Consider the following 26,732-nt stretch of genomic DNA (forward strand, 5'->3'; position numbering starts at 1 on the left):
ATAAGGATAAATTCACACACTTAAAATCTGTATCCTGTGTTTATATGCTTCTGTAAAGCTGCTTTGAGACAATGTCCATTGTTAAAAGCGCTATACAAATAAATTGAATTGAAAAACATAGTGTTGAAGTTTTCTGTAAGGAGATTTTATTTAATATTTATGGAAGGAGTCTCCAGTGTTAGTACTTTGTAACAGTCTCTGACACCTTCAGGACAGATGATTTTACACTTTGCAGTTTTTCATTAACATGACAAGCTGCATTTTTTTTTGTATTAACTTCAAAAGAGAGACAAAAGAGAGACTGGGGAGGGAAAGACTATTATTAAGACTGCTATAACATAAAAGGGAACATGAACTTGTTTCATGGTCATTCCACAGCATTAAATATAACTATAAATGGACAAAATCTACAATAATTGCCATTTTGTAATTATTAAAAAAAAAAAAAAAATCATTGGCAAATTGCTGTGAGACACTTTGGGACATGTTCACCACTCCATCGTTGATAAATTTCCTATAACTGCACATCCCCAAGTGTTTTATTCCTAACTTGTTACAGTTCTATCCTCCATGCTTTTCCAAGGAAGTGACATGGTGCTAAAGTTTCCGTGATAGAAACATGATGAGTATTATGGGATAATAGAAAGCTAATTTTCCAGCACATGTTTAATACAGAGCCACACACACACACACACACACACACACATAAGCACACACACTGCTGCCGGCTGGATAATAACATTGCACACAGACTTGATGGACGTCTATTAAGCAAGTTGGATTGGTGATGTCCATATGGTTGGGTGTGTGTGTGTGTGTGTGTGTGTGTGTGTGTGTGTGTGTGTGGTGCTCCGCTCAGGGCCTGGAGAGGGGCCAAAGGATTTTAGAGTCCGAGCAGAACCAGATGTTTCTCTTTGTCTTTGGCTTGCATTTAGTGTCCCAGATAAAAAGACAAAAAAAAAGTCAAACAGACGGTGTGATGTTTGTGTCTCTCTCTATGATTTCAGACAATGCAAATACGTGAATTAGGCACGTGTCAATATCACAGAAATTGTGCATAACCAGACTACGTTGGTTTAATATGACAGTAAAATATGTCTGGGAAGGAAACACAGCTTGTAATGACTCCTGCAGAGTGAGTTATTACTCTAAGACTAAATAAAACCTTTTCACTGGAAATCCAGTATGTCTTTTTTTGTTTTGTTTTGTTTTGTTGCCAAAGGTACAGTGAGGGAATTAAGTTCACAGAAAGTCACCTGGCAGACTATTTCACACACTGAAGACTAGAGTAGGAAGTTGTGGCCATAAACTGCGCTCGTAAACTTCAGACACTGTTTTAAAATCAATCTATACGACTATTTGCATGGTTTATAAATAATCAGAGGTGGACAATGCTTAAGTAATTTTACTTTTCTACTATGCTTGTATTTTACATGAGTACAATTATAAATTAGTACTTGTAAGTGATAAAAAAAAACACTTTTTGTGTGTACTCACTTTTGTTGCCAGCGGTTTAGACATTAATGTCTGTGTGTTGAGTTATTTTGAGGGGACAACAAATTTACACTGTTACACAAGCTGTACACTCACTACTTTACATTGTAGCAAAGTGTCATTTCTTCAGTGTTGTCACATGAAAAGATATAATCAAATATTTACAAAAATGTGAGGGGTGTACTCACTTTTGTGAGATACTGTATTTGCAATCACATGGCATGGTGAAGGCCATCGTTTGTGGGCTCTCAAAATCTGATACATTTTTCAATATTTAAGCAAAACAGCTTAGAGGGAAAAACTGAAACACTATCTGAGATAAGTTAACATTTACTTTTTGTCATTTAAACAAGTTTATATATTTTGAGTACTTTGTTACATGGTAAAATGTAATTGTTCTCAAATTTAAACAACATGCCATAATGGAACCGTGGTATGTGCATTGTTGAATTGAAACAGGACAACATAGCAAAAAGGCTTCTCTAATAGTATATTTACATTTTTTTTTCACATTCAAAGTAAGAAAAACGGTTGTAATGTCAGCCATTTTGCAACTGCACCTTATATTATGTTTCAAGAGAAAGAATTAAAAAGATGCTTCACCCAAACATGTTTGGATTTAATTTTGTATTTTGAATGAGAAAATCCATCCACATACTTTTTACAGCTGTAATAGCTTTTTAGAAGATATAACGTTTATATGTTTACTAGGTGGCAAAAAAACGTATAGTCTGGAAAATTCAGCAATTGGAATTGTACTTTTATATATTGTTATTTTGACTATATGATACTTTCCACAATTGCACATTGTTGCCGTATGGCAACAATTTACCAACTACCCCCAAATTTTAAAAAAATGTCAAATTTTACAATATTTTATATTTGGAATCCATAAAAACTTTTTTGATGTAAATGTAATAATTCATGCAGTAGAGGGTTAAAGTAAGAAAAATGAACCTGATTTCATTAAAAAAAATTTGTCCCAATTCAATCCAACAATAGTGATGAGATAGGATTTTGTTTTTTGCTAATACAAAATAAATAGCACAAACATTAACCCTGCCCCCAGCCCAACTACTACAAGTCATGTGAATAGTTACATATTTGCAATTGGTAAAGTAAAACATGTCCTGATTTCCAATTCCATTACATACAAGGGCTTTATCCTGGTCAGGGTGGCAGTGGATCTGAAGTCCACCCCACTGGGTGGGAGTGGTGCCAGTCCATCGTAGGTCACTGTGCACATATATATTCTGTCACAAATTCCTCCTCTCCTAGAGGAGCACTGTTCTCATGTTTTGTTTTAATTTCTCTCCATGTGCTTTTTATGTTGTTTTCATTAACACTTGCCTTTGTTTTGATTCAGGTCTTGTCTCCGCCCCTGTCCCCTCAATGGTGTGTTTCCACTGATTATGTCCACAGGTGTTCTGTGTTTTTTATATAGCCTCTTGTATTCTGGTCTTGTTGCGAAGTCTTGCCGATAGTATCGTGCTATTCTAAGCCTTGTTTCCAAGATCTGATTGCCTGTTCTGGATTACGACTATGAGTATTCGATTCGCTAAGAATTTACACACTTGCATCCTGTTTCATTACACCTTCACACCTAGGGGAAATTTTGCATAACCAATCCACCTAGCTGCATTTTTTGGGAGCGGCGAGGAAACCAGAAAACGCATATACATGGGGAATACATGTGAAACTCCACGTAAGAGTAACCTGAGCACAGGATTGAACCCGGGGATCCTGGACATTTTACTTTTGAGTACATTTAATCCTGTACATGTTTTAACTTTCATTCAAGTGTAATTATGATTACTTTTAATTGCGTAAAACTTTGAGGTAACACCCCAAAACTTTCCCTTAGGTATAAATTTCTGTGCTTTCTCTATGCCTGAAAATAAGTAACATGTGTGGGGAAACGTAACACTGTACACAAGCAACTAAAGTATAAAGCTAAGTTAGTTAGTTTCATCTTTACACAATGAATACATATGTAATGAGACAGCCAAGCTTTTCTACAGTGAAGAAATAGTATGGCCTGTTACAGGGGTGTTCATTTATATCTGCCTTTAAGGAAGCTACCACCGCACCGAACCTCCCTATAATTCTCAACCAGTTTTTTCGGGCTTTAAATCCAGCTTGAAGCAGAATATTTTATGGTTCAGAAATATGCTCATGCTCTGTGTCTGACCCTCACTCATAATTTTCTGCAGATAAATTTAGTCACTGAATTCTCCTCCTGTAGTTTTTGGCCTTCACCAAACACCCCCTAGACCCACATCGCGTTCAGATGAGCCAAACCACCAGAGTCGTGATCCTCAGCATCAGATCTATTGATACAGCTGTTCTTCATGAGCGAGTCCGCGGTGGGATTCGACCTCTTCAGAGAGAGCCGCTAAAAAAAACAAACACAAAAGACATGGGGCAGGCTGTGGCATGGCGCTGCAGTTTTTTTTTTTTTACTGGGATATTGTATTCCCTTGATTGCTTGGGGTCAAACGGAGCCCAGACACTTCAGGGAACGACCAGACAAAGCTTTCAGTGATCCATTAGCATCTGTCACGCAATAATTCCAGCAAATATCTCGCTTTCTTACAACCTGTAGTGCCGGTGAACGCTCTAGTGTTTACTTCCCACTTTACAGGAACTCTTCAGTGTTTCATTGACTGTAAATGAAGTTCATGGCTGTCTAAAATAGAGATTAAGGAATAGTATCCTTATACAGTTGAGTACAAAAGTTTACAGCCCCCAACCACCACCACCCATACAACCTATACACTTCTTTTTAAAACTTACCAAAAGTCTGGTAAGTGAGTGAACTGAATGTTTTACTTACGTTCCACAACATTAAATGTAACTATAAACAGATAAAAAGTATGACATGTTGTTCTTTAATTAATAAATAAATGCTATTACTGGCAAATTGCTGTGGGATAAGAGGTATAAAACACTTCAGGACATGCTGGGTTGGGTTTTTTTTTTTTTTTTTTTTTTAGAAAATAATCAACTTCAGTGGGGTAACAGTATCCTTGCTTCATCTCACCACAGTGTCATTGATTATTTTCCTAAAGCAGCATGACACCAAGTGGTTTATCCAAAGAGAACACTGTTGTCCATAAGAGAACACTGTCACTGTAAACAAACTCCTCGTTGCATTTAAATTTTTCTTCATTCATTTTTCCTTATATAATTTATACTGTAGTTTAAGTTATCATTCCCTTTATTTACTTTTCCACATTTCATACCGGTCAGTCACAGACACAAAGACAGGAAGAAAAATGACTGGGCGGGAAATAAATATAATTTGCGCACACCCATGCACATTTTTACCATTTCTTGTTACTTTTATTAACATTGTAAAACTTGTCTCATTGTTTTTCATATCTTTGAAGCAAGGGTGTGCAAACTTTTGCACCCAACTGTATTATATGTTCAGAGAGGGTAAAATCTTGTGTAGCTTGTTAACTTTATATTCGCATCTTAATATCTATTTTGCCAGACTCTTAAATAGATCAGCACTGTAAAGGTGTATGTGTGTGTGTGTGTGTGTGTGTGTCTGTGTCTGTGTGCGTGTGTGTGTGCGTGTGCGTGTGTGTATACAAGTGGCACATGAAGGAACACAAAAGACAGAGAGTGTTGCCTCTGCTGGTGCTGAACAAGGTCATGACCCTACAACATGTGCTAGGTGAACTTTTAGCCTGCTCCTTTCCTGTGCTCTTCCTTCCTCTGAAGAAAAAAAAAGTTAAGGTAATATAAGTAACGAAAGAATAAAGCCTCTTCAACGCGTGCCCTTCTGGGTTGATTCACTGGGTGTAACTATAATGCTGTAAAATTGTGTGTGTGCTATAGATGTGACTCTTGCATACTCCCTTCCATAGGTCAGCACTTGTGGCAGTACTTCAATAGAATACAGTGTTCATTATATAATCTTCACTCCACAGTGCTGTTGAGATCTGGATTCTGATTGGTCGGGAGGAGTTGATTAATTTTCTGTTACAGCAGCTCTGACAGTAGTGCAGCTGCAAATCACAGGTTTATATTAATGCGCCTGTTCTAATACGTTATTGTTGCTGTCATAACAAGTTACACAAGGACTTGCATAACAGTTTTTGAGTTTTTGGTCATATTAACTTCAAAAGAGAAGAGGTGAGAGAATGACTGTATATAGCTGCTTTACAGCTTGTTTAAACATTTAATTGAACTATAAATGGATTAAAAACAATTGTTAGCAAATTATATATAATATAATATATAATATAAATATAATATATATGAGGAATAAAAGACTTCAGGATGTGCGTTTATAGGAAAATAATCAACTGTGTGTGTGTGTGTGTGTGTGTGTGTGGCCAATGCCAATGATATTTTATGAGTGTTTTATTCCTTGCATAATGGATTAGTCGTCATGGTTTAACGTGTTGTTGTTTTTTTTAACAGTTTAGGAGTGTATGCTGTTTCTCTGTGGAATTTTACAGCTATAAATGTCTTTTGGGCCTTTGTGTGACACTGATATATAAGCCTGTGTGTGTGTGTGTGTGTGTGTGTGTGTGTGTGTGTTCAGTGTTTATCTTTGTGAGCTTGCATTATGGCTATAATAGGAAAACAGACTTATTATTGGCTGTATGATTTACACCAAGCCGGAAAGCCTGTGTCTCCGCTGCACCTCCACTTATCCAAACAGGAACAAGAGATCACAGCCCCGTTTTCTCTCCTATCTCCTGTGTCTTATCTTTCTATCTTTCCGTATCACTCTGTTTGTCTCCCTTTCACATTCAATTCCATTTTTGCCCAAACAATCCCCCCCTGCCCCCACCCCACCCGTTTTTGTGCATTTTTTTATTACATTGCAAAGCTGTTTTGTTTTTTATTTGCAGTTACATGTGAATACAAATTTGGCACAGTTTATAACACACACACACACACACACACACACACACACACACACACCCTAATCAGGAAGAGATCAGCTCGGTGGATGTGGCCGGTCACGGTGAACACCCACATGGGACACAATACAGTCTCAGCCCTCTAAAATAAATGCTCATACACTCTAAATGGGCTGCGTCTGCTTCGGTTCAGGTTCCCATGGGGCAACCCCTCCTTGTCCTCTCACCATGCAGCAAGGCATTGTGGGGGAAAGTGCCATCACAGTCAAAGTCAATTACAACAAAAGGTTTCATAACGTATTCCTGGCTTTCTATGCGTTCATAAAAATGTATAATTCAAAAAGAAATGCAGGATGTATATGGAAACGTATTTTTTTTATCAGCTGAACCCCTTCTACCTAAATTATTTGCTTTAAGTACACCTTGAAACCTTTAAGCAGGCTAACATTAAATGAAAATGTTGTAATAAATGGCAATAAAAAAAGCATGTTACTTTTTCAAATTGTGAAATATAATAACATCTTTACAATTTTTCTGCAAAGCCACCACAATCCCCTGGTTGGGAAATCCTGACTTTAAATAAAGAACTTGCAAAAGAAATTCACTCACATCTTTCCGAAACAGTGCCCTATTCCCTGTTGCCGCATTCAAAAATGCATTATGGGTATTCTCACTCTACTAGGTTGCATATTTGTGCACTTATAGCAGGGACTTTATGGGTGGATATTCTCCAATATACGGAGCTAGACGTTCGCTGACATTTAAAAAAAAAGGAGCAGAACTCCCCAAATAGTGCTTATACAGTGGATAGAGTGCAATTTTATACACCCTTTAATATAACATTTGTTAACTCTTCACTTAAGTTCATAAGGCTACATGACATTTCCTTTGACATGTCATGATAGAGGTGTCGTGTAGCCCTATGGACACTGGCCATAATTATTATTAAAATGTATATAATTGTATATAATATGAAATTATATATCAAATATATGTGATCTGTTCATTATAGATGACCGAATATGACAAAATATTGAAACGTAATGCAAAATCAGCTTAAATTAGTTTGAAAAGAACCAAACGCAAGAAGTCAAAAATGTGGGCATCTGTTAGGTCCATTAGTAATCTCACTATTAACACCCTAAAATACACTATTTGCATTACTTGTGAAACATAAATGGTTCAAAATAAATATATTTGCCTTCTTAATTTGTCATGAAGGCATCTGAAGATCACCTCTGTGTCTGTATATGTCTTGATGATTTTGGTCTCACACAAGTAGAACTGGCGCAATGTTCAAATGTACTGCACATGTCAAAATAGAAAATAAATATACACCAAAACAAATGGGTTTTGACTGTGGAAAGTGATGTTAATTGAAACAGACGTGATGGCCATTTTTCATGGTCAATAAAACTGGGAGTTGTCAAATTCGAAATGATTTGAAATGGTGAACTGGGCTGCATCTGTTGGGTCAGCAGATGTTTTGATGACGCAATCCATTACAACCTGCTTTTATACGGAGGGCCGGAAAAGTTGTCTATCATCACCATCACTCTCTCGAGTCGCTCTTATAGGACATGGTGGAAATTTGTAATGTAATTAAAAATCATTAATCATTAAAAAGACATTTGTTTGGGTTATTACAGTTGAAGAAAGTATTTTGCTTCTGTTCAATGAGATATACGTTAATATTTCAGCCATGTTAGCAACAGAGGTGATAAATGTCCAGAAATTCTTCACTCACAAGTAAAATTGCGATTAAATAAATCCTCTGGTAAAAGTTTAAGTAAATGCTCTTAAAGTGTATAAGTGAAAAAATAACAGACATTTAAATTTCAAAACACACACAGATTTTAGTTCCTGATGGCAAATTAGTGCTGTTTTCACCAAGAAACCAAGGAAAGTGGGAAAACATTAGCTAATGCTAACTAGATACAGCTTTCTGCAGTCTAGCTAGCATGATAATAACTAGCTGAATGATAATCGCTAACTGTCACAATGCAAAGAAAGTGTACCTTACAGTAGATAGATTACAAAGATGGGTATTAGGTCTCATTGTCGCTGTCAGATCTACAACCCCAACTATGAAAAAGTTGGAACAGAATGGAAAATGCTAATAAAAACGTACAAAAAGTAATTTGTAAATGTATTTTGACTTTTATTTAAACATAAAATGTATAAAGACAAGGTATTTGATGTTTTACCTAATCAACTGCATAGTTTTTTGTTTTTTTGAAGATAAATATTTTTTTAAAAAATTGATGCATACAACACGTTCCAAAAAATGGGGCAATTTAGGGACGGGGCAATTTAGGACTAATAGCGATGTGACAAGTTGAAATAAGAAGGTGATGTGAAACAGGTGAGGCAATTGTCTAATCATAGTATATAAGGGGCCTCCAAAAAATGCCTAGTCCTTCAAGAGCAAGGATGGGTCAAGGCTTGCCAATCTCCCAACATACGTGTCAGTGTATCAGTGAATAATCCAACACTTTGAGAATAACATTCCCCAAAGACAAATCGGTAGGATTTTGGGCATTTCACCTTCTACAGTGCACAATATAATTAAAAGATTCAAGGAATCCAGTTAAAACTCGTGCATAAAGAGCAGGGCTGAAAACCACTTCTGAATGTGCATGATCTCCGATCCTTCAGACGTCACTGTCTTAAAAACCGTCATGAGTCTGTAATGGATATCCTGACATTGGCTCGGGAATACTTTGGTAAACCTTTGTCAATCAACACCATTCGCCACTGTATCCACAGATGCAAGTTAAGGCTTTACTATGCAAAGCAGAAGCCATACATCAACACTGTCCAGAAGCGCCGCTGACTTCTCTGGGCTCGGTCTCATCTGAGATGGACAGTAGCACAGTGGAATCGTGTTTTGTGGTCTGACGAGTAACATTTCAAATAGTTTAAAGACAAAACAGCCGTCGTGTTCTCTGGGCCAAAGAGGAAAAGTACCATCCAAGCTGTTATCAGCGTCAGGTCCAAAAGCCAGCATCTGTCATGGTATGGGGGTGTGTCTGTACACATGGCATGGGTAACTTCCACATCTGTGAGGGCATCATTAATGCAGAAAGATATGTACACATTTTGGAGCAACCTATGCTGCCATCCAGAGCAGGACAACGCCAAACCACATTCTGCCCAGATTACAAGCGCATGGTTGCGTAAGCAGAGAGTGCGGGTGCTAACATGGGTGCTAACACTGCAATCCTGACCTGTCTCCAATTGAGAATGTGTGGCGCATTATGAAGCGCAAAATAAGGCAACAAAGGCCCTGTACAGATGCGCAGATGAAGAAATGCATAATGGAGGAATGGGGGAAAATTCCGCTTGCTAAACTTAACCAACTGGTGTTTTCAGTCCCAAAAGCTTAATAAGTGTTATTTAAAGAAAAGATGATGTTACACAGTGGTAATCAGTTGACTGTCCCAGCTTTTTTGGAGTGTGTTGCAGTCATCAGATTTGAAATGAGTGTGTATTTTCAAAAATAAATTAAATTCACAAAGTAAAACATCAAATAGTGTTTTCAATATAGCACAGGGTGAAGTGAATTTTAAATTGACTCTTTTGGGGTTTTATTTTCCGTACCGTCCCAACTTTTTTGAAATTGGGGTTGTATTAAAGTTTAGATTTGTTTTTTGAAGCGGTCTAATGCTAAAAAAAATCGCCTTATGACTTTACAAATATATGATTATAGAGAAAAGTAGCAGTGTTTGAAAACATAGTGAGTAGAAAGAAGATAACTGAAATATAGTAAAAGTCAGAAGTATTAGGTTGAGTAATGTACAGATACCTGTACCTCAGTACAGTAACAAAGTAATTGTATCATGTCTTGTTAGCAGATTAGCCTTGTTGTTAAATTTAATATTTCACATATGTACACTTTGGTAATCTCCCTAATAATCAGTTAATTAGCAGATCTAGATGGTGTGCTTGAGGATAAAGTAGATGTAGCCTACAGGAGTGATTCACTAACGTAACCCGGTCTCTGGACAGCCCTGGTGTGTAATCATGTTGGGCAACACAGGCAATGTTTCACGTTTGCTTCACTGGTGCTGACGCAAATGTGTCTGCCTGTTTCATGCCTTGTTTTATAGTAGTTCCCTAATCGTCCTCAACGTGACCTCCCATTGCAATTCAGAAACAGCGTGAAAAAGCAGATGTTGCCAGAACACACAATATGGTTCTTCAGTTATCTGGAACCGAATTGGAACTGATCCTTCCTCTTCCTAGACAGCAGCGACACTTTTCTTTTCCATATTTTTGTAGATGTAGTTCATTTCCCACAAGGTGTATCTGACTACCTGCTCTACTTAGGGGCTAACAATGAAACCTGACTGTTATACCTGACTGAATTTTTTTGTCTGTTAAACGCCACTGTAACTGTGCTAGCAAGAGCAATGTCTTCTTGTGACGCTGGCATGGCAGACAGCCACTAACTTCTCACAGGAATATCGAAAATACAACACCAACCAGCAAATCAGCACCAGAATCACTAAACAGATCAGAAATGTTTCAATAGAAGCATGTTTAATGTGTTTAAGAGTGGACTTTTCCTTTAAGACCAAGCACATTTCAAATATCTATAGCAGGGGCAGTCTCAACATTACAACCTGATCAAATATAAGACCAGTTAGCTCATTGATTTTGATTAAAATGCTGAAATGTTGCGTTTTGTGTTTAATATGTGTTACTTGGTGTACTATAAAGCAGTATATAAGAAACTGTCTTGTATTTTTTGCCTGAGAATCAGACTTTCACCCAACACAGAGCACAATATTAGACAAAGTCCGCCGTCGCCATCTTGTGGCTCTTTACAGATAAGAACCTGGTTTTCGGTTGCTATAGAAACACCTAACAGAAGTGGCTGAATTCCAAATTGTTCCATAGGTTACACAGAAGAACACTACATAGTGTGTAAAACAACGGGCTTGTGATGACTATGTAGAGTTATTTGTGTTAAAATTGCGTCAATTTGAGATTCGGTGTAAAAGTGGCGTTGTGGTAACGGTAGCTATAGCGAGGTGGTATATTTTCAACATATGTTTTAGCTCGTCGGAGTACAGACTTTATTTTTATCAGGAGAGGTTGGGAAGCTTTTATTGGCAAAACTACCTGAAAACTTGCTCATCTGTAAGTATTGGGTAAAAACTAGCTAATTAGGTAGATAGACGGAATAATGCTCCGAAAAAGAGTTTGGAGAAAAGCAGCGAACGATGCTGTTAGTTGGCACCAAGATGAGTCCCTCAACACCACCATTTTCATCCTGAAAGAGTTTGGGCCTACAGGGTTCCTTCTCAAAGAAGATAGAGAACCAAAAAACTACAAAGTGAGATTTTTTAAAACCATTTCTGGTAACTGTTTATATTTGTCGGGTGTTTCACAGAGTTTCTGGGTTAAAAAAACAAACTAACAAACAAAAAAAACATTTCAGGTGTTCCTGGGTGATCCTCACACGTGCACTTGTGGAACCTTCCAGAAAGAGAAGGACCTCTGCAAACACATCTGCTGGTAGGTAACACGTTTTAAAACGTCACACTGGACTGTCGAAAAGTTTCGTCAACATTTATGCAGGGAAAGTTACTCGTGTTCAGAGTGCAGTTGTGCACCTGCTTGAGTTGATTTTCCTGGGCTCTACATTCAAATTATTAAATATTGCAATTGACAAGATATTTCTTGAGTAGAAGCGTCCGAGACGGCGCTTTTCAAGAGCATCTAGACCACCACCTTTAAAAACAAGGTTAAAAATCGTGTCTAAAAAACACAGACTGAAAACATTTATTCCTTGCTGTCAAATGTAATGTGATGTAACGTTAAAGCATGAGACAATTAAAAAATGGAAAACTAAAATAAAAAAAAAGATATCGTATAAATTAGATGGCGAGCATTGAAAATAAACAGCTAATAACATTCTTGTATATCTGCAAAAGTATTTCTGTATGATTAGTATTAGTTTTAACGATCACAATAATCATTGTAAACAATATGACTTCCACTCGCATTATTGAGCAGGTTATAAAATAGCACTCGATCCAGCACATCCTGTTATTTTGCATTTCATTTTTATTATACGCACAGTGAGGTCAAGGTAGCGGTCATGATTTAACTCAACTCAGAACTCAACTCCGATTACAGCCCATAGTGTAGATCTAATTTTTGGCACCCATTGTGTCTCATCACTTAATTTCATCATTGCAGGGTTTTGATGCGCAAATTTAGGCTACCAAGAGATCATGAATGTGAGTTGTCCATGTTCTGTATTTTTCATTTTAATTTAAAAAATTTTTTTTTAAGTCACACTGATCTCACAGATATTCTCTTATGTCTCCTCTTGTCCAGACTGTTTCCAGCCAGGTCTTGTAGAGAGACAGATCCTGGAGGTGTTACAGCGTCCGTACAGGACAGACATCAGCGCCCCATCAGCCCCTGCACAGCTTTGCTCTAGTGAGGAAGATGATGGTACGATCAGGAAGAAAGACATTAGGGATGACGATATCTGTCCCATCTGTCAAGAAGAACTGCTTAGAAAAAGACTTCCAGTGGCGCATTGCAGGTTCGTATTAGGGCCTGGTTGATGTATCGATTTGCCAATAACCCAAAAATGCCATAATCTGGAACATGTAGACTTACTAAATTATTATTAAAAGTAATACTAAGGTCTCGTTTTACAGCCACACACCACGGCTTATGCAGTTGCTTATGCCAGTTTTGTCAATGTAAAGGTTTGGATGCGGAAACAACATTCATATCTCCTGCATGAAAGTGTGGGCTGACCATCAGGGCAGGTCCAAGACAGATGGCATGGTGAAGTGTCCACTGTGCCGGGAGGACTTTTGCATGTTAAAGATGCTGCTGGAACAGGTAGGGCAGGCTTGAAATAGCATGTAGCACATGGAATTTTCCCAAGTACTTAAACCTTGGAATTCTTATTTTAGCAGGTACATAAGCCTTCGTAAATGTAAAAGCCCAGTATGTGTATACTATATGACTGCTTGTATAAATTCAGGTGAAAAATGCAGGTCAGCTGTGTACCTCCTCAGAGAGAGAGCGTTTGGAGAAACACCTGGGGATCCCATGCAACAACTGCAGAATCTGTCCTGTTGTTGGAAAATGTTTTAAGTAGGTGAAATCTTCCGTTAATAAGCAAGTTAGTCGTTTTTGATGATATCCACTAATTTTTATAAAAAAAATAATTATGATACTAATGATAATACTAATGATAATAATTAGAGATGCACCGATGTATCGACCAATAATTGGTATCAGCTGATAAAGGCAATTTTTCACGCAATTGGCTGATAGTTTAAAAACATCCGATGATCAGGGCCGATTATATCCTGTCAATCAAAAGAGGGTGGGAAAACATCAGTTTCGTGCTGTGTGTAAAGAAGATGTCTTTTGTGTGGAATGATGACAAAACTACAGTCTGCACTGCGAAAATGTTACACCAGAAGCTGCAGCAGTTTCAGCGTTGAGTCTAATTTTTTTTTTGCCGAGCTGCTCGCGCTGAATTAAAGCACCAGTACACCGTTGAAAGATTTAAATGAAGATGAGTTGACAAAAAAGTATATATTGCACAGAAAAATATATTTGTAGAGTAGTATATTTCATATCCAGTTAATGTTAATATATAAAAAAGTTGATATTATATATTACCAGTTTGATGTTAATGATGAAGTAGAAATGCATTTGTTTGTGGTGACTGAATGTGAGACTACCAGGAGTTTTTTTTAGATTTCAGTCAACGTTAATATGAATTAATAACATTCAATAAGTTAAGAAATCTTACTTTCATCTTCAGAATTTAGTTCATGTGTTAATGTTAATTAGAGTAATGTGTTTTCTGTTTATGAGACCAGTTAATGTGAAACAACTTGATGAAATGGAGAGAATAAAGTTTTTATTAGCATTTCCTTCAGAATTGTGGAATGAATTATTATTACTTTAAAAGAAGGCATAAAAGGCAGAACTATCGGTATCAGTTATCGGAATCGGCCGATATCACTCTGAATTACTCTGGTTATCGGTATCGGCTGAAATTTAGTATCGGTGCATCTCTAATAATAATTATAATACTAATGATAATTAACTTTGACAGAAGTTGAACAGATTTCTGAACATTTTAAAAAGCTGGATTTCTAAAGTTTTCAGGTTTTGATCAGAATTATACCACAGCACTGTTGAACTCTCAAATCTGATTGGCCAGAAGGTGTTGATTAATTTTCTTTGCAATACCGTAAGTGATAACTGTAACTAAACTGTTTTATGGCTGTTCCATAACGTTAAATGTAACACTAAATGGATAGAAAGTACAGTATTCTAAAATACTGTGGGACATGCTGCTAAAGGAAAATAATCAACTTCAACAAAGCTTGGAATAAACATTGATCTGGGTGTTGTCAGTGAAATTAGAATTATAATCAAGACCTTGCTTACAGAATATCTACCCAAAGAACATCATGCACTGTAGGTGGACAAAAGTAGTGATCACAGAAGAATTCCTTGTGTCACTGGTGTAAATTCAGCCTATTTTCCTTTAAAGCATTAAACATTTCATAAAAAATCAATTGAAGCTCATTCAGAATCATTTCTAGTTGTTTACCTGTCCAGGTTCTTTAGGTAAAGCCATCACAATTAGATAGGTAAGTGTTGAGACTAAATGGATGGGAATGCAGACTCCATTGTTTGGTCAGCTTTTATAAAAAGTCGAGACAGATTCCGGAGACAAAAGCTCCATTACTTGTTTAATCTTCCACGTAATTAAGTTAAATCTGCCTTCACGCTGTAGGTGCAGTGTGTGCACTTATTACCACCTGTGTGAGGACTGCTTTAAGAGAAACTGCCATCCTCAACACAGCTTTGCCGTGAGAATGGTGAGTTTTTATTTTCCACGATCCATTTGGCCTGTAAATGTGGGGTTTTGTCATGTTAAATGGCCATGCTTTCTAACTGGCCTTAATATGATTCTGCAGAAAAGAAATCAATCATGGCAAGTAATGATGGAAAGCAAGAAAAGCTTAACTGTCAATCAAGAGACGAACACTAAGTAAGTAGGGATATATCGCCTAATCAACAATTATTCTAATTGCTTAAATATATTTAACATAAACTGCCCCTTTCGTGTTACAGCAGTGAAACTGCTGTAATGTCAGATGTGGTTCCAGAGCACGTTTTGAGGATGTTCCCAGTAATACAAGTTCACCAACGTTCCCGACTACTGGAACATGGAGTACAGTGTCGCCTTTGCCTTCAGAGCTTCCACGTGGGCCAGCAGGTTAAAACTCTCCCCTGTCGACACAAGGTAACTTTCCAGAAAGGAAAAAAATCTATGAATACCGTGAAGTTCGTATAGCAGTGTGTAATGGTGCACTTATTAATCATCTGAGAACATCAAAATGATAAGATTGGGTAAAAGAATAGGGTCTATAACAAACCTTTCTCTTCCTGGCACTGCAGTTTCATTCTGGCTGTATCAAGACATGGTTACGACAGTCCATCTGCTGCCCTGTGGACTGGCATGTCATCTACAACCCTCTCACATGGAGTGGTAATGACATTAAGACAACTAGCACAGCACTCCCTACTAGTAGTGCCCGGGTCAACCTTACTGATCAGCAGAACACAGAGTTGTATGTACCTGGTATTGGCTTGCAGAAGAAAGAAATATCTGACATATCTAAAGCAGCCTCACTAGCTCCCGTTTCTCTCGAACCCATGGTCCAGAACACCCAGGCCCTCTGCATCGACAGCAAACAGTTCTGTGAATCCAGATCCATGCAGAGGTGCTCGTCTTTGGAACAAGCTCCAGTCTTGGCCTCTAGGAAGAGAATGCATGCAAAGACATCCTGTCCGAGCTTGTCCTTGTCTCCTGCAGTTGTGAGGATGGAACTGTCTAGGGGAACCCAACGGAGCTTGTTTGTGGGTTTCAATAAGCTTGACAACAAAGCCCAACGCAAGGCAAGCTCTCTTCATGGGCAGATGAGACCAATGAGGTTGGAGGGTGATGGTGTGGGTGTACGAACATGGTCGAGCAGCGGAGATCAAAGCATTCTTGACTTACAGCCAACAAGTATACCTATCAGTGCTAAACATGAAAGGAACTAAGAGTGTGTGTTTTTTTTTTTTGTTGTTCCTTCCCTTTACATTTTGATAGTCCCGTGGTTTTAAGACATCAAGAAATGCAAAGGCAATAAACCACTAAAGCAATTACATCTAACACTGGCTAGTTCCTTTATTGATGTGCACAAAAACTGGTCAGCAAAAGCATTCAAGAAATGAGAGAACTTCCCCATTTAAGTGGTAAGTAATTTACATAAATGATACACAGTACAATATGAAAATTGACTTGATACTATCTACAAAGAAAAAGAATAATTTTCAGTCATGCAGCACTATTTTTATCAGCATAATGTTGAAATCAGTTTGTCCACCAAACCCCAGTTCCACCAAACCCCAGTTCATTTGCCTCTGCTACTTGGCAACAACCTATCTTTTGTTTGTTTCTAGTCATCAATAAAAAAGTTTAAAAAAAAAAAAAAAAAAAGCCTGTTAGTCAGTCATAAAATTATATAGTCCACCGAAACATTTATGCACAAAACATCATGGTTTGCTGGATCTGTAGTTGTTAAATAATACAGCGTTGATGTATTCAGGGCTAAAGCCTTGGTAAAACAAGACCTGAGGCAAAATCCTGATGTTTGTTGCTACATTCTCTAATGTAAAAAAAAAAAACCAGCATGCAAATATGAGAAATTTAAACAACTTTTAAGTGCAAGACAAATAAATGTCCTTAAAGGCCTTTTTAAATCAGAATAGTTCTTTTTTTTTTTTCCTGAATGCCAGAATAAACTTTCATTTATAGGTTATATACTTGACATTCCTCGTTGTTTCACAACATTTCTCATATCTTGGAATTCCAGATGTCAAATTTTTACAGGATTTCACTTTTATCACTACTTTTGGCACTCTGGTGGCAGTTCTTGCTTACTTCACATATATCTACACCTGAATTTACAATAAAAAGGAAGTGACCTCAGCCAAACTATCATCCTGTTCCAAACATCCCCTTGAGTATTCAGACTCATTATCAGTTTAAAAATAGCTTTGTAGGTACAGGCATTGTGCTCACAGTGAAAAAAAATGGAACTCAATACATGGTATTGCAATGCACTCTTGTAAACATAAGACTTTGTACAAACACGACATTGACTTGTATAGTAGTGAAATGTGAAGCTGTTGTGTAGGAACAATGGATTGGTGTCATGAATGGCCAATAGCTGGATGAAAACTTGCAAACACCACAGAAATTCACTTTAAGAAAGCTACGCTCCAATGGTTAAGACAGGTCATCTCTGTGTGGCATCTCTCCCGATAACAGTACAATAAGGCAGGTTGATGAAATCCAGAAATATTTGGCAGACACCAAAGCTCAGCACACACAGTAGCTTAATCTAACGTTTTGTTTGCGTTCTTTCCTCCCTCACATGTCGAGTCATTTTCTTATCAGGCCTTTTGTCCCGTACCTTGCGCAGTCTTCTGGGTGGTGGGGTGGATCTGGACTCGCTGGATGTATCACCAGCATCTTGATCCTCTGGGATATTTGGGATAGCTGCACTGCTGCCTTCCAGTGTGTTCCTCAAAGATGTATCTTCAGGACTTCCGATTTCACTACTACTCAAGTCCTGTTCCTCGTGGCCACGGCCCCTTGCTACTTTGGGCATGTTGGTGATCGAGGGTCCTTCCTGCTCATTCTTTCGTACTAACTGCTGGAGCTCATTCATGTCCACCCCAGAGTCCAGGCTGGTGTCGTTGCTGCTGCCTGGCCGATGCCTGCCTTGGAGTTCGATTACAGAGTGGCGTACTTGGGCTGCTGGTTTACCATCCAAAGACACAAACCATGCCCGAGGAGGCAGAGGAGAAGGCTTGACCTTGGAAAGCTCCAGCAGGGTCTGCTCAGAGATTCCCTGTAGCTCACCATGGAAAGGACCCATTCCAGCTGCCTCGTTCAGGGTCCCCGGGACAGAGACAGACTCGAGCAAGTGACTATAGCGGCCCCAAATTCCTAGGTTGGCATTGGAGGTCTGTGGGCCTTCTAGAACGGGCTGCACATTGTTGTCTTGTTGTGGGACTTTTGGCAGTGTCTGGGTGAAACTGTCTTTCAAGTTTCGCTCAGTCTGTGCTCCGTGCTCCATGCCGTTTCGGGGAAAGGTGGCGCATCGGCTTCCAGTGGACTCAGCCTGTCCCTGGGCAGGGAAATGCTCTGGAGCTTGGACGATGGCCATAGGCTGGTTGTAGATGTGGAACAGCTTGTCTCGATATGCTGAATTATCCCCAGGAGCTTGCCGCGAGGCGCTTTGTTCGGACAACTCTCTAAGCTTTGCTACTTCATCGCTGTTTACGTACAAGTTTGGTACGGTAACTCTGAGGTTCTCTAGGCCTGCAGATCCAATGTTCTCGTACAGGTTCCCTGCTGGTCGGCAGACATTATCGACATAGATGTTATAGTTGGCTTGATGTCGAGGGGACGCTGACACACCTGCACTTCTTGTGGCCATTGAGTAAGACCTATCTCCGTTATGGTCTCCATTATTGTACAAGGGCTCATGGACTTCATCTGAGCTAGTAGATGTGGTCTGGTCTTTCTTGATGATTGACAGTCTGGTGGAGTTCCATCTTTTTCTTTCAGTCTCATGGCTCAATTCTCTGTAAAGCAAATGAAAAAAAAAAAACCTCATATCATTTGGAGAGTCCTTTACCGTTAGTCCAGATATCCAGATTTAAGATCAAAAGTTGAGTGCTAGCCCAAATAATGAGATTATTAAGACCTCTTACCTGCAGTGACATAAAATCACAGATAAAAATCCAATGATGATTACAAGAGTCCCACCCAAGATGCCCACAAGAAGGTATGTATGGTATGAGATGAAATCCATCGAAGATGCATGTCCCCCGTAACCTAGATTTTCACAAACAGAAATCTGGTTACATGGGCTAGAGCAGATTATTAGAAAAACAGCATTATGGCAATGTCTTCCAGATCGGCAAACAAGTCAGTTGTTACTAGATTGAATCATAAATTGCACACATTGTGTTGAAGTTTGTGTGTCATCTGGGAATACATAAAAATCTTCATACCATTAGACGTTGGGGATGGTGCTGCGATCCAGTTGCCAAGGTGAGGAGCCACATAGGTCCAGACCAGACCATTTCTCTCCATCCTGACAGAGCCGATACCCTTGTTCACCCACATACCTGGATCAAAAGAATGTTCAATCAGAAATACTTCTTAGCCTCAGTGAGCCTAGGACTGTGTTCAAAAACTTTGGACATAGCAAGTATCAGGATACAAGGACAATGAAAGAATATAGTACTACATATATTTTCTCTGATTGCTCCTCACCAACCTGTGGTCATGTCAAAGGTCCAGGCAGGCAGGGAGTCGGAGGCTCGGAGATGGGCGTGGTACGGTAAAGGTACGGTGAGCTGAATTGGCCCTTTGATGTCAATCTCTTTCTCATCGGACAGCAGTTGAGTACTCAGCACTGCCACGGGGCTCAATTTCACGCTCCTGTATCCTGAAACTTCAGGAAGGTGCAGTGTAATTTATGAATGCAAGGGAAGAGTAGCGAGGCGTAACCAGAGAGAAGGCGGCAACTTATTTCACTCACAACATTGCTGAACCGAGGTACAGCACGGCACCAGAGCTATGCGTAATGTAGATGTTTACGTTAATGTATAGTATTCATAGATCAGCAGACCCGACACACTGTTAAATCAATTAATCAATAAAACATGGAGCTTGTACAACAGATAGCTGTAGAGATGATTAATGACTTGCCCTGGCCATGAGTTAATTCATTAAACACAGAGTACATGATCAAGTATTTAAGCAGAAGTGTTTGCCAAATTTTACTTTCCAAATTGATGGATGACCAGCTCTTCAAAATGTCATAAAATATTTGTTCAGTAAGTAACATCTGGCCTGAAGGATCTCAGAATATCAGTGATTCCTGTCTCCATGGTCATTAACATTTATTCATGAGTGCCCTACAGGTCTACCGCTCCATACCTCCTTTGTTGTTGAAGACTCCCATGGTACAGAAATGACTGTCTTTTTCTGGAGGAGGAGCTGGAACTGTCAGATAAGCGGTCACCGTGGAGATGGTGGCGTTCTCCGGGAGCAAGAGAAGGCTCTTGGGGAACTGGACAATGGGTTGTGATGACACGTCTGCAGGAGAAATAACACAGTAAATCTGTTATATCGTACAGCTAAATATTTAGTGTGCTAGGTTTCAGAAATATTCCTTCACAGATTTTTTAAAATATTCTAGTGCAAAACTATATTGTAAACAGTTCTAATCGTTAACCATCTTCCAGCCCTCATTATTCTGTCCTTTGTGCTATATTTTTGGCATCGTTGTATTTTTGCAGGATCACCCACATTTCATTTGAACGTTTCAGAATTCCAATTTTTGGAAGATAAATTGTGACTTTTCCTTTTTCATTTTTCTTTTTTTCACCCAAAAACAATGAGGTCACAAACTTTTACATTTAACTGTAAGTAATGACCCTAAATAATTTGAGCACTGACTAGGCCACCATTTGGTTAACAAATGGTCAAAATATAGCATGTGCTACAAGTTTATGATGTATCTCTTGTTTTGTTTTTTTGTGAAAGAACTTGGAGTAGAGAAACACCTCTACTCCAAGATCTAGTATAAACATCTCTTTATACTAGATGACTCAAAATACACAGATTTGGCATGTGTGCTCACCAGATGTTTTTCGAGTTATCAACACGGTGTCTTCAAAGAGCCAGATGTTGCCTTGGGTTTGTGGGACCAGGGACATCGTGACAGCAGAAAATACTGGGAGACAACATGTAAAAATTGTATCAGGTCAGTCCATAAACCACCACTATGTTCTAAATTATATTACTGCTAGTACAGTATGTGTATACAGTAAAGACATTATTTTGCAGGTAGAAAAGTAGCTTTTACATAAAGAATAAGACCTAAATGTAGCCTCTATTTATTAAAGAACATGTCATACTTTTTAACCTGTTTATAGTTGCATTCCATCTGCGAAACAAGCTAGCTTTCCTGTTATCACTTATGTTACAGCAGCTACTGCATAAGCCATCATTCCTTCACTTTCTCTTAAAGCATGAACTCCCCTGTCCTGAAAATTTCTGAATTAAAGCTTTACCTCTGACTGTTACAAAGCACTGACACTGAAGACTCCTTCCATAAATATTAAACAAATGTCTCCCTACAAGAAACTTCACCGTATCAACAGCTATTCATTTTTCACTGTTAAACAACAACACTTTTTAAAAATCAGCGACTACACAAGTACACATAGAAACGCTACTGTATTAGAACGAACGCTTTAATAAACCTGCGATTTTCAGCTGCACTATTGTCAGAGCTGCTGTTATAGAAAATGAATCAACACCTTCTGACCAATCGCAATCCAGAATTCAACAGCGCTGTTGTCGTGGCACATATTTTAATATAATATGCCAAACATTTGCTCGAGATATAAGAATTTCTGAAACTCCAAGTGGGAGTTGGAGTTGCATGCCTTATGCATGCAACAGACTCACTGGGCATCTTAGTGGTTTTCCAGGGCAGCTGAGTGGGCACGTAGGCCTCCATGCTGGCCACCAGAGTGAGGGTGACCCCCAGCTGGTAGGGTACAGTCAGAAGAACCTCTCCATTCTCCTCAGTTTGGCTAGACTGTAGCAGAGACCCGTTCACAAACACCCGGACTGCGGCGCCGTTCAGGTACCGCTGACTAGATGCGTCCTTCACCCACACCTTTAGCGTCAGAGACGAAAACAGCTCTAGAGGAGAGAGCAGAGGTAGGGGGCATTTTCAGTTTGGCGTAATTAAAGCAAACTGGAGCTTGACTGATGTACATACTTTACGGACAATGAGCTTTGGTTGGTCTGGAAACTATGCAGTTTCTGCAAATTACTCATTATGTCTCATCCATCCCTAAATTGTTTAATTAAAGAGAACAAAATACAAAACTTTAAATCATTTGAGTATTTCATGGCTATTTGTCAGTGTCTGTTGTTTATTAATGGCGCCCTGTATTCTGCTTTAACCTTCTCATCGGCATGAAATAATAATGAGAAAGAGACCCACGTCTCTGCCAGACACACTTAAAAATAGATCAAAGTGCCAACTGTGTGCATTGTACAGGAGCAAGAAGAGCGGAAAGCCACAGCCAAGTCAAACCGTGCATGAATTATATTACTTCCGTTCATTTTGGAGTAACGTACCCGTTAACTGAGCACAGTGAGTATGGATGGTGCTTTTCCCCATGAAATAAAATGCTGTAGATTAAGACATTTAAAAGAATGCTTAAAGCCAACTTTCAGTAAATAATAATACAAGGTTTTTTGTTTTTTTTAGATGAGCCTGTTACAATTCTATACTAACATCCTCACAGACACCACCTGACTCTCTGCAAGCTTCTGTGTCTAAGCTATGCGAAAGAGTTGCATCAGCAACAGCACAAAAAAAAAAAAAACAGTAGTAGATCGGATTAGAAAATGTCAAATCCAAATCTGACTAATTTCTGTATTATAAATTCTTTATTCTAATATTTTGAGATACTGGATTTTTTATTTCCATGAACTGTAAGCCATAATCATTGAGATTAAAACAAAAAAAGGCTTGAAATATTTCAATTTATGTGTAATGAATCTAGAATATATGAAAGTTCCACTTTTTTAATTAAATTATGGAAAGAAATGTACTTTTCCATGATATTCAAATTTTTTGAGATGCACATGTACGCTGTAGTCATTAGTCATCTTAAAGTTAAGTTTTGTTATTTAAAAAACAAAGCATGGTTTGTGTCTAAATATATCATATTTTTACCTGTTTATAGTTACCTTTCATCTGCGAAACAAGCGAGCTTTCCTGTTATCACTTACTTTATAGCAGCTATAAACATTCATTCACTTTCTCTTAAAGTGTAAACTACTCTGTCCTGAAAACGTACAAAGCACTGACACTGGAGACTCCTTCCATCAACGATAAATAAACGTCTGCTTACAGAAAATAATTATCCTCATATCAATAAATACAGATTTTTTTTTAAACTATGTTCATGTGAAGCATCCACCATATAAGTCCCTGTCTAATTTGTTACTACAGTGTTCCGCACAACGGTCAGACCTGCTGTTGGAGAAAATGAATCAAAACATTCTGACCAATCAGAATCGAGAATTCAACAGCGGTGTACCAATATAACGAATGTGATATACACTGAAACACTGTTGTACAGTATGAACTTTTTAGACTGTGAGATTACAGCAGTCTTTAAGACTATTACTTTGTCACACAGTATGTTTTGTTTTGTTTACGTAGTTTGTAGCTGTCCTGCGAGTTTCGCATGATGGCCACCACAGTGAGGGTGACCCCCAGCTGGTAGGGTACTAATCAAAACCCCCCAGAAGTGATGATGCATCATCCTACTCGCACTGAGATTTTAAAACTTTAAAACAAATCAAAAACCTTTCACGCTGACAGAACGCTGTCATCACCTGTCTTTGGTCGCAGTGGCACTAAATTAGTCACATTATGCGTATTACCTGTCGCGCTGTACGATAACGTGTTCTTCATGTCAAGAAGAACGTAGACCTACGAAAACAGGAAACGACTACGTTCTGCCATGCTGGGTGCAGCACAGGTTTATAGCTCTTCAGTTGGAAAGCATGAAATACGTTCAGGTTTTCATAGCAGTAAATAAACTCTATGCGTTTGCTTTCTGATTATCACAACCGACAGCTATAATTCATCCTTTATTTCTTGCCACGTCCCTTTTTTTAATCTTCTCATGTTATAACTGTGATGAGCCATTAACTAAACAAACCACTCTTCTTTTAAATCCCATGTTTCGTTTAGCTTACATTTCGCTGTCGCCACTACCTAATTTGTAGCTGTGCCTTGAGTTTCGTGTCATCCCACTCCGACCTTCTATTGGTGGATTTTACATCACAGATCACAGATTTTAATCAATTTTTTTTTTTAAATTAGTCGTCGAATGGTCGCAGCGGCACTAATGCCGGGTTCACACTGTACAATTTTGCCCACGATTTGGTTGTCTGATACAAATTTTGAGAATCCTAAAGGATTCCTATAATCCTAGGCCAAAATCTGTAGTTTGTGATCGCTAGTTTGACGTGTTCCTCGACAGCCGATTAATGTTTAATGATTTATGTGATTAATGATTCAATTTTTCCTCCCATTAAATTCTGGCAGTGTCAGAAGATTTGAGGCACAGTCCTGTAGCTTCTCCTACTCCGTACAGTCTTCTTGCGTGAGTCGTTTTTTCACGTTTTTTTTTTCACGTCTTGGCTGTCGTACATTAATGACAACTGAGATCGTACAGTGTGACATGGCTTACAGTAGGGATCAAGTTCGTACAGTCTGACAAGCAACAGTCACAAAGGACTGTTAAAAATCGCACAGTGTGCACCCGGCTTAAAACTAAACACCGACCACGTCATGTTCCAAGATGACCGATTTCAACTCCCGACCAAAAGTTATCGTTATCCTTTACGATTCGTGACGACAAAAATCGGGATGAATGTCATAAATCGTGAAGTCGGCTTAAGACCAGTGATCTGTGACAAATTTAAACCCGGCTTTTATTCTTTTCCGAGCTGGTTATAATAAAAGGTTTATTTTAAAGAAGTCTATAAATTGGCCTGTCCTAGAGAAATATAGCTACTGTGTGAAATAGGCTCTATTATACAGGGCTCGTTTGGGCTGCCTGTGGATGTAAATGTGCATCATAAATACTGATGCAGACATGAAGCCTGAAACCGTCATGTTACAGTGAACACATCAGTCTCTGCGTAGAGTCCTTATCAAATCTCATCATTCTAGCCTGCACTTTTCCTTCATCTGCATTTATTCATTTATGTGTATTTGATGAAGTGGTGATGAGAGGACGCATGAGTAAAGGGAAAAAAACAGACACAAGCCATCATGCCGTGATGATGTGCGCGGTCCTGATGTGATTACAGGATGTTATTGTTACCCGCAGGCGCGGTCGCCGTCTCCTCCCGACGTCCTTTGCGCGAAGGCGTCTCCGCATTGTGCTCGAGACCTTTCAGCTCCGCGGCCTCGGTGAGCGCGAGCGCGACGGACAGAAGCAGCAGCAGGTACGCGGCGGGATGCGGCATGGCGAGAGAGACATCACTGATTCCTCCAGCGCCACGTTTCCTTTCTCTTGTTGATGTTGTTGTTGTATTTTTTCCTCTTGTCCCTTCTTTTCTCCTCCCTCCCCCTCCCCGGTCACGTCGTGGTGTTGAACATCACGGTCAAAGCACGGAGGATGCGGAGATGCAACGCGTCACTGTGGTCCACCGTTACGTCATCGCGCCATCTGCTGGCCAATCATGCGGCGAGTCAGGGGTTGCCAGATTGATTTATAATGCCGCCAAGCTTACCTCATCGCTATAAACATTTGATATCCACAGCTATGAATAGGCACTTTTTAAAAGAATTTCACTGCTATACATTTGATGTCTAAAGTCAAAACACCCTGGGAAAGACTGGCCTCCCATCCAGGGTGTATTCCCACCTCACACTGAAACAGACCCCTGATCCACAACAGAATGATTACTGAAACTGAGTGAAGGTGTGAACATTTTTAAAATGCACAACTTTGCTGGTGGTGGACCTCGAGTGAACTCTGTACTCTTAAAAACAAAGGTTCCTCAAGTACTACGTTTACATGCACATCAATATACTGATATTAATCAGAATTTGGAAACATAATTAGTATTGAGTCATATAAACTCCGCAATCTGATTACCCAGTTCAGATTAAGACAATAGTCTGACCCACCCCTGGAATACACCTGTTTTGATCGGATGTAAACACCTTATTCAGAAAATCCACGGAAAGGAGATATACACACACGCGCAATCTGCAAGGAATTGTGGTTGCTAACAGACGCTTAGCTGTAGGCTAGGTATTTAGGAATGGCAACTCAAGCATACCACAAACATTTATACAGGAATATTCAGATTCCTGTATATAAACATTGTATTCAGAATATGGCTACAACACAAATATGGATCTTAAACTGAATTTGATGTGCATGTAAACGTAGTCAAAAAAAGATTCCTTTGATGTTGGGTTTACATAAAATCTTTGAGGGAAAACTGGTCATTTAGAGCAGGTGTTCTCTACTTTTTTTTTTTTTGCAGCCAGGGATCACTTTAAGCATAAAATACATTTACAGGTTTATAGGCCTACCATTTCTGTTGTTGAGGTTTGGATTAAACTAATATAATTCAGGTAA

At 38.8% G+C, this 26,732-nt stretch overlaps 2 protein-coding genes across 4 annotated transcripts; one reads left to right on the forward strand and one right to left on the reverse strand.

Moving 5' to 3' along the window:
* The first annotated feature begins 11,131 nt into the window (after window positions 1-11,131).
* On the forward strand, window positions 11,132-17,765 carry zswim2 (zinc finger, SWIM-type containing 2). Of its 3 annotated transcripts, none has more exons than XM_053637956.1 (11): window positions 11,132-11,724; window positions 11,830-11,906; window positions 12,594-12,634; window positions 12,735-12,948; window positions 13,118-13,256; window positions 13,402-13,514; window positions 15,184-15,268; window positions 15,368-15,441; window positions 15,525-15,696; window positions 15,852-16,024; window positions 16,119-16,416. In XM_053637956.1, exons 1-11 carry the CDS (start codon window positions 11,575-11,577, stop codon window positions 16,273-16,275), a joined length of 1,395 nt encoding a protein of 464 aa, XP_053493931.1. In that variant the 5' UTR covers window positions 11,132-11,574; the 3' UTR covers window positions 16,276-16,416. The 3 variants fall into 3 exon arrangements, 2 of the variants coding, with proteins under 2 accessions (XP_053493931.1, XP_053493930.1); XR_008387253.1 differs by adding an exon at window positions 17,639-17,765 and having other exon boundaries at window positions 11,134-11,724; window positions 15,852-16,694; XM_053637955.1 differs by having other exon boundaries at window positions 11,134-11,724; window positions 15,852-16,840.
* Window positions 17,766-25,605, reverse strand: fam171b (family with sequence similarity 171 member B). Its single transcript, XM_053638087.1, has 8 exons — window positions 25,461-25,605; window positions 22,003-22,272; window positions 21,170-21,262; window positions 20,464-20,622; window positions 19,799-19,975; window positions 19,530-19,646; window positions 19,227-19,350; window positions 17,766-19,097 (listed from the first exon to the last, which is right to left on the reverse strand). Exons 1-8 carry the CDS (start codon window positions 25,603-25,605, stop codon window positions 17,846-17,848), a joined length of 2,337 nt encoding a protein of 778 aa, XP_053494062.1. The 3' UTR covers window positions 17,766-17,845.
* Between the last annotated feature and the right edge of the window lie 1,127 nt (window positions 25,606-26,732).

This window comes from Ictalurus furcatus, chromosome 12 (assembly GCF_023375685.1).
Source record: "Ictalurus furcatus strain D&B chromosome 12, Billie_1.0, whole genome shotgun sequence".
In the NCBI taxonomy this organism is placed as follows: Eukaryota; Metazoa; Chordata; class Actinopteri; order Siluriformes; family Ictaluridae; genus Ictalurus; species Ictalurus furcatus.

Excerpts from the sequence above, each read along its gene's own strand:
- zswim2 (XM_053637955.1), top strand. The coding sequence starts at position 11,575 with ATGCTCCGAAAAAGAGTTTGGAGAAAAGCAGCGAACGATGCTGTTAGT. Across the intron at positions 15,269-15,367 it reads ACAGCTTTGCCGTGAGAATG|AAAAGAAATCAATCATGGCA; the intron begins GTGAGTTTTTAT and ends ATGATTCTGCAG. Across the intron at positions 15,442-15,524 it reads AATCAAGAGACGAACACTAA|CAGTGAAACTGCTGTAATGT; the intron begins GTAAGTAGGGAT and ends TTCGTGTTACAG.
- fam171b (XM_053638087.1), bottom strand. The coding sequence starts at position 25,605 with ATGCCGCATCCCGCCGCGTACCTGCTGCTGCTTCTGTCCGTCGCGCTC. Across the intron at positions 22,273-25,460 it reads GACGGCGACCGCGCCTGCGG|AATGCCCCCTACCTCTGCTC; the intron begins GTAACAATAACA and ends CGCCAAACTGAA. Across the intron at positions 21,263-22,002 it reads GAAAACCACTAAGATGCCCA|TATTTTCTGCTGTCACGATG; the intron begins GTGAGTCTGTTG and ends GTTGTCTCCCAG.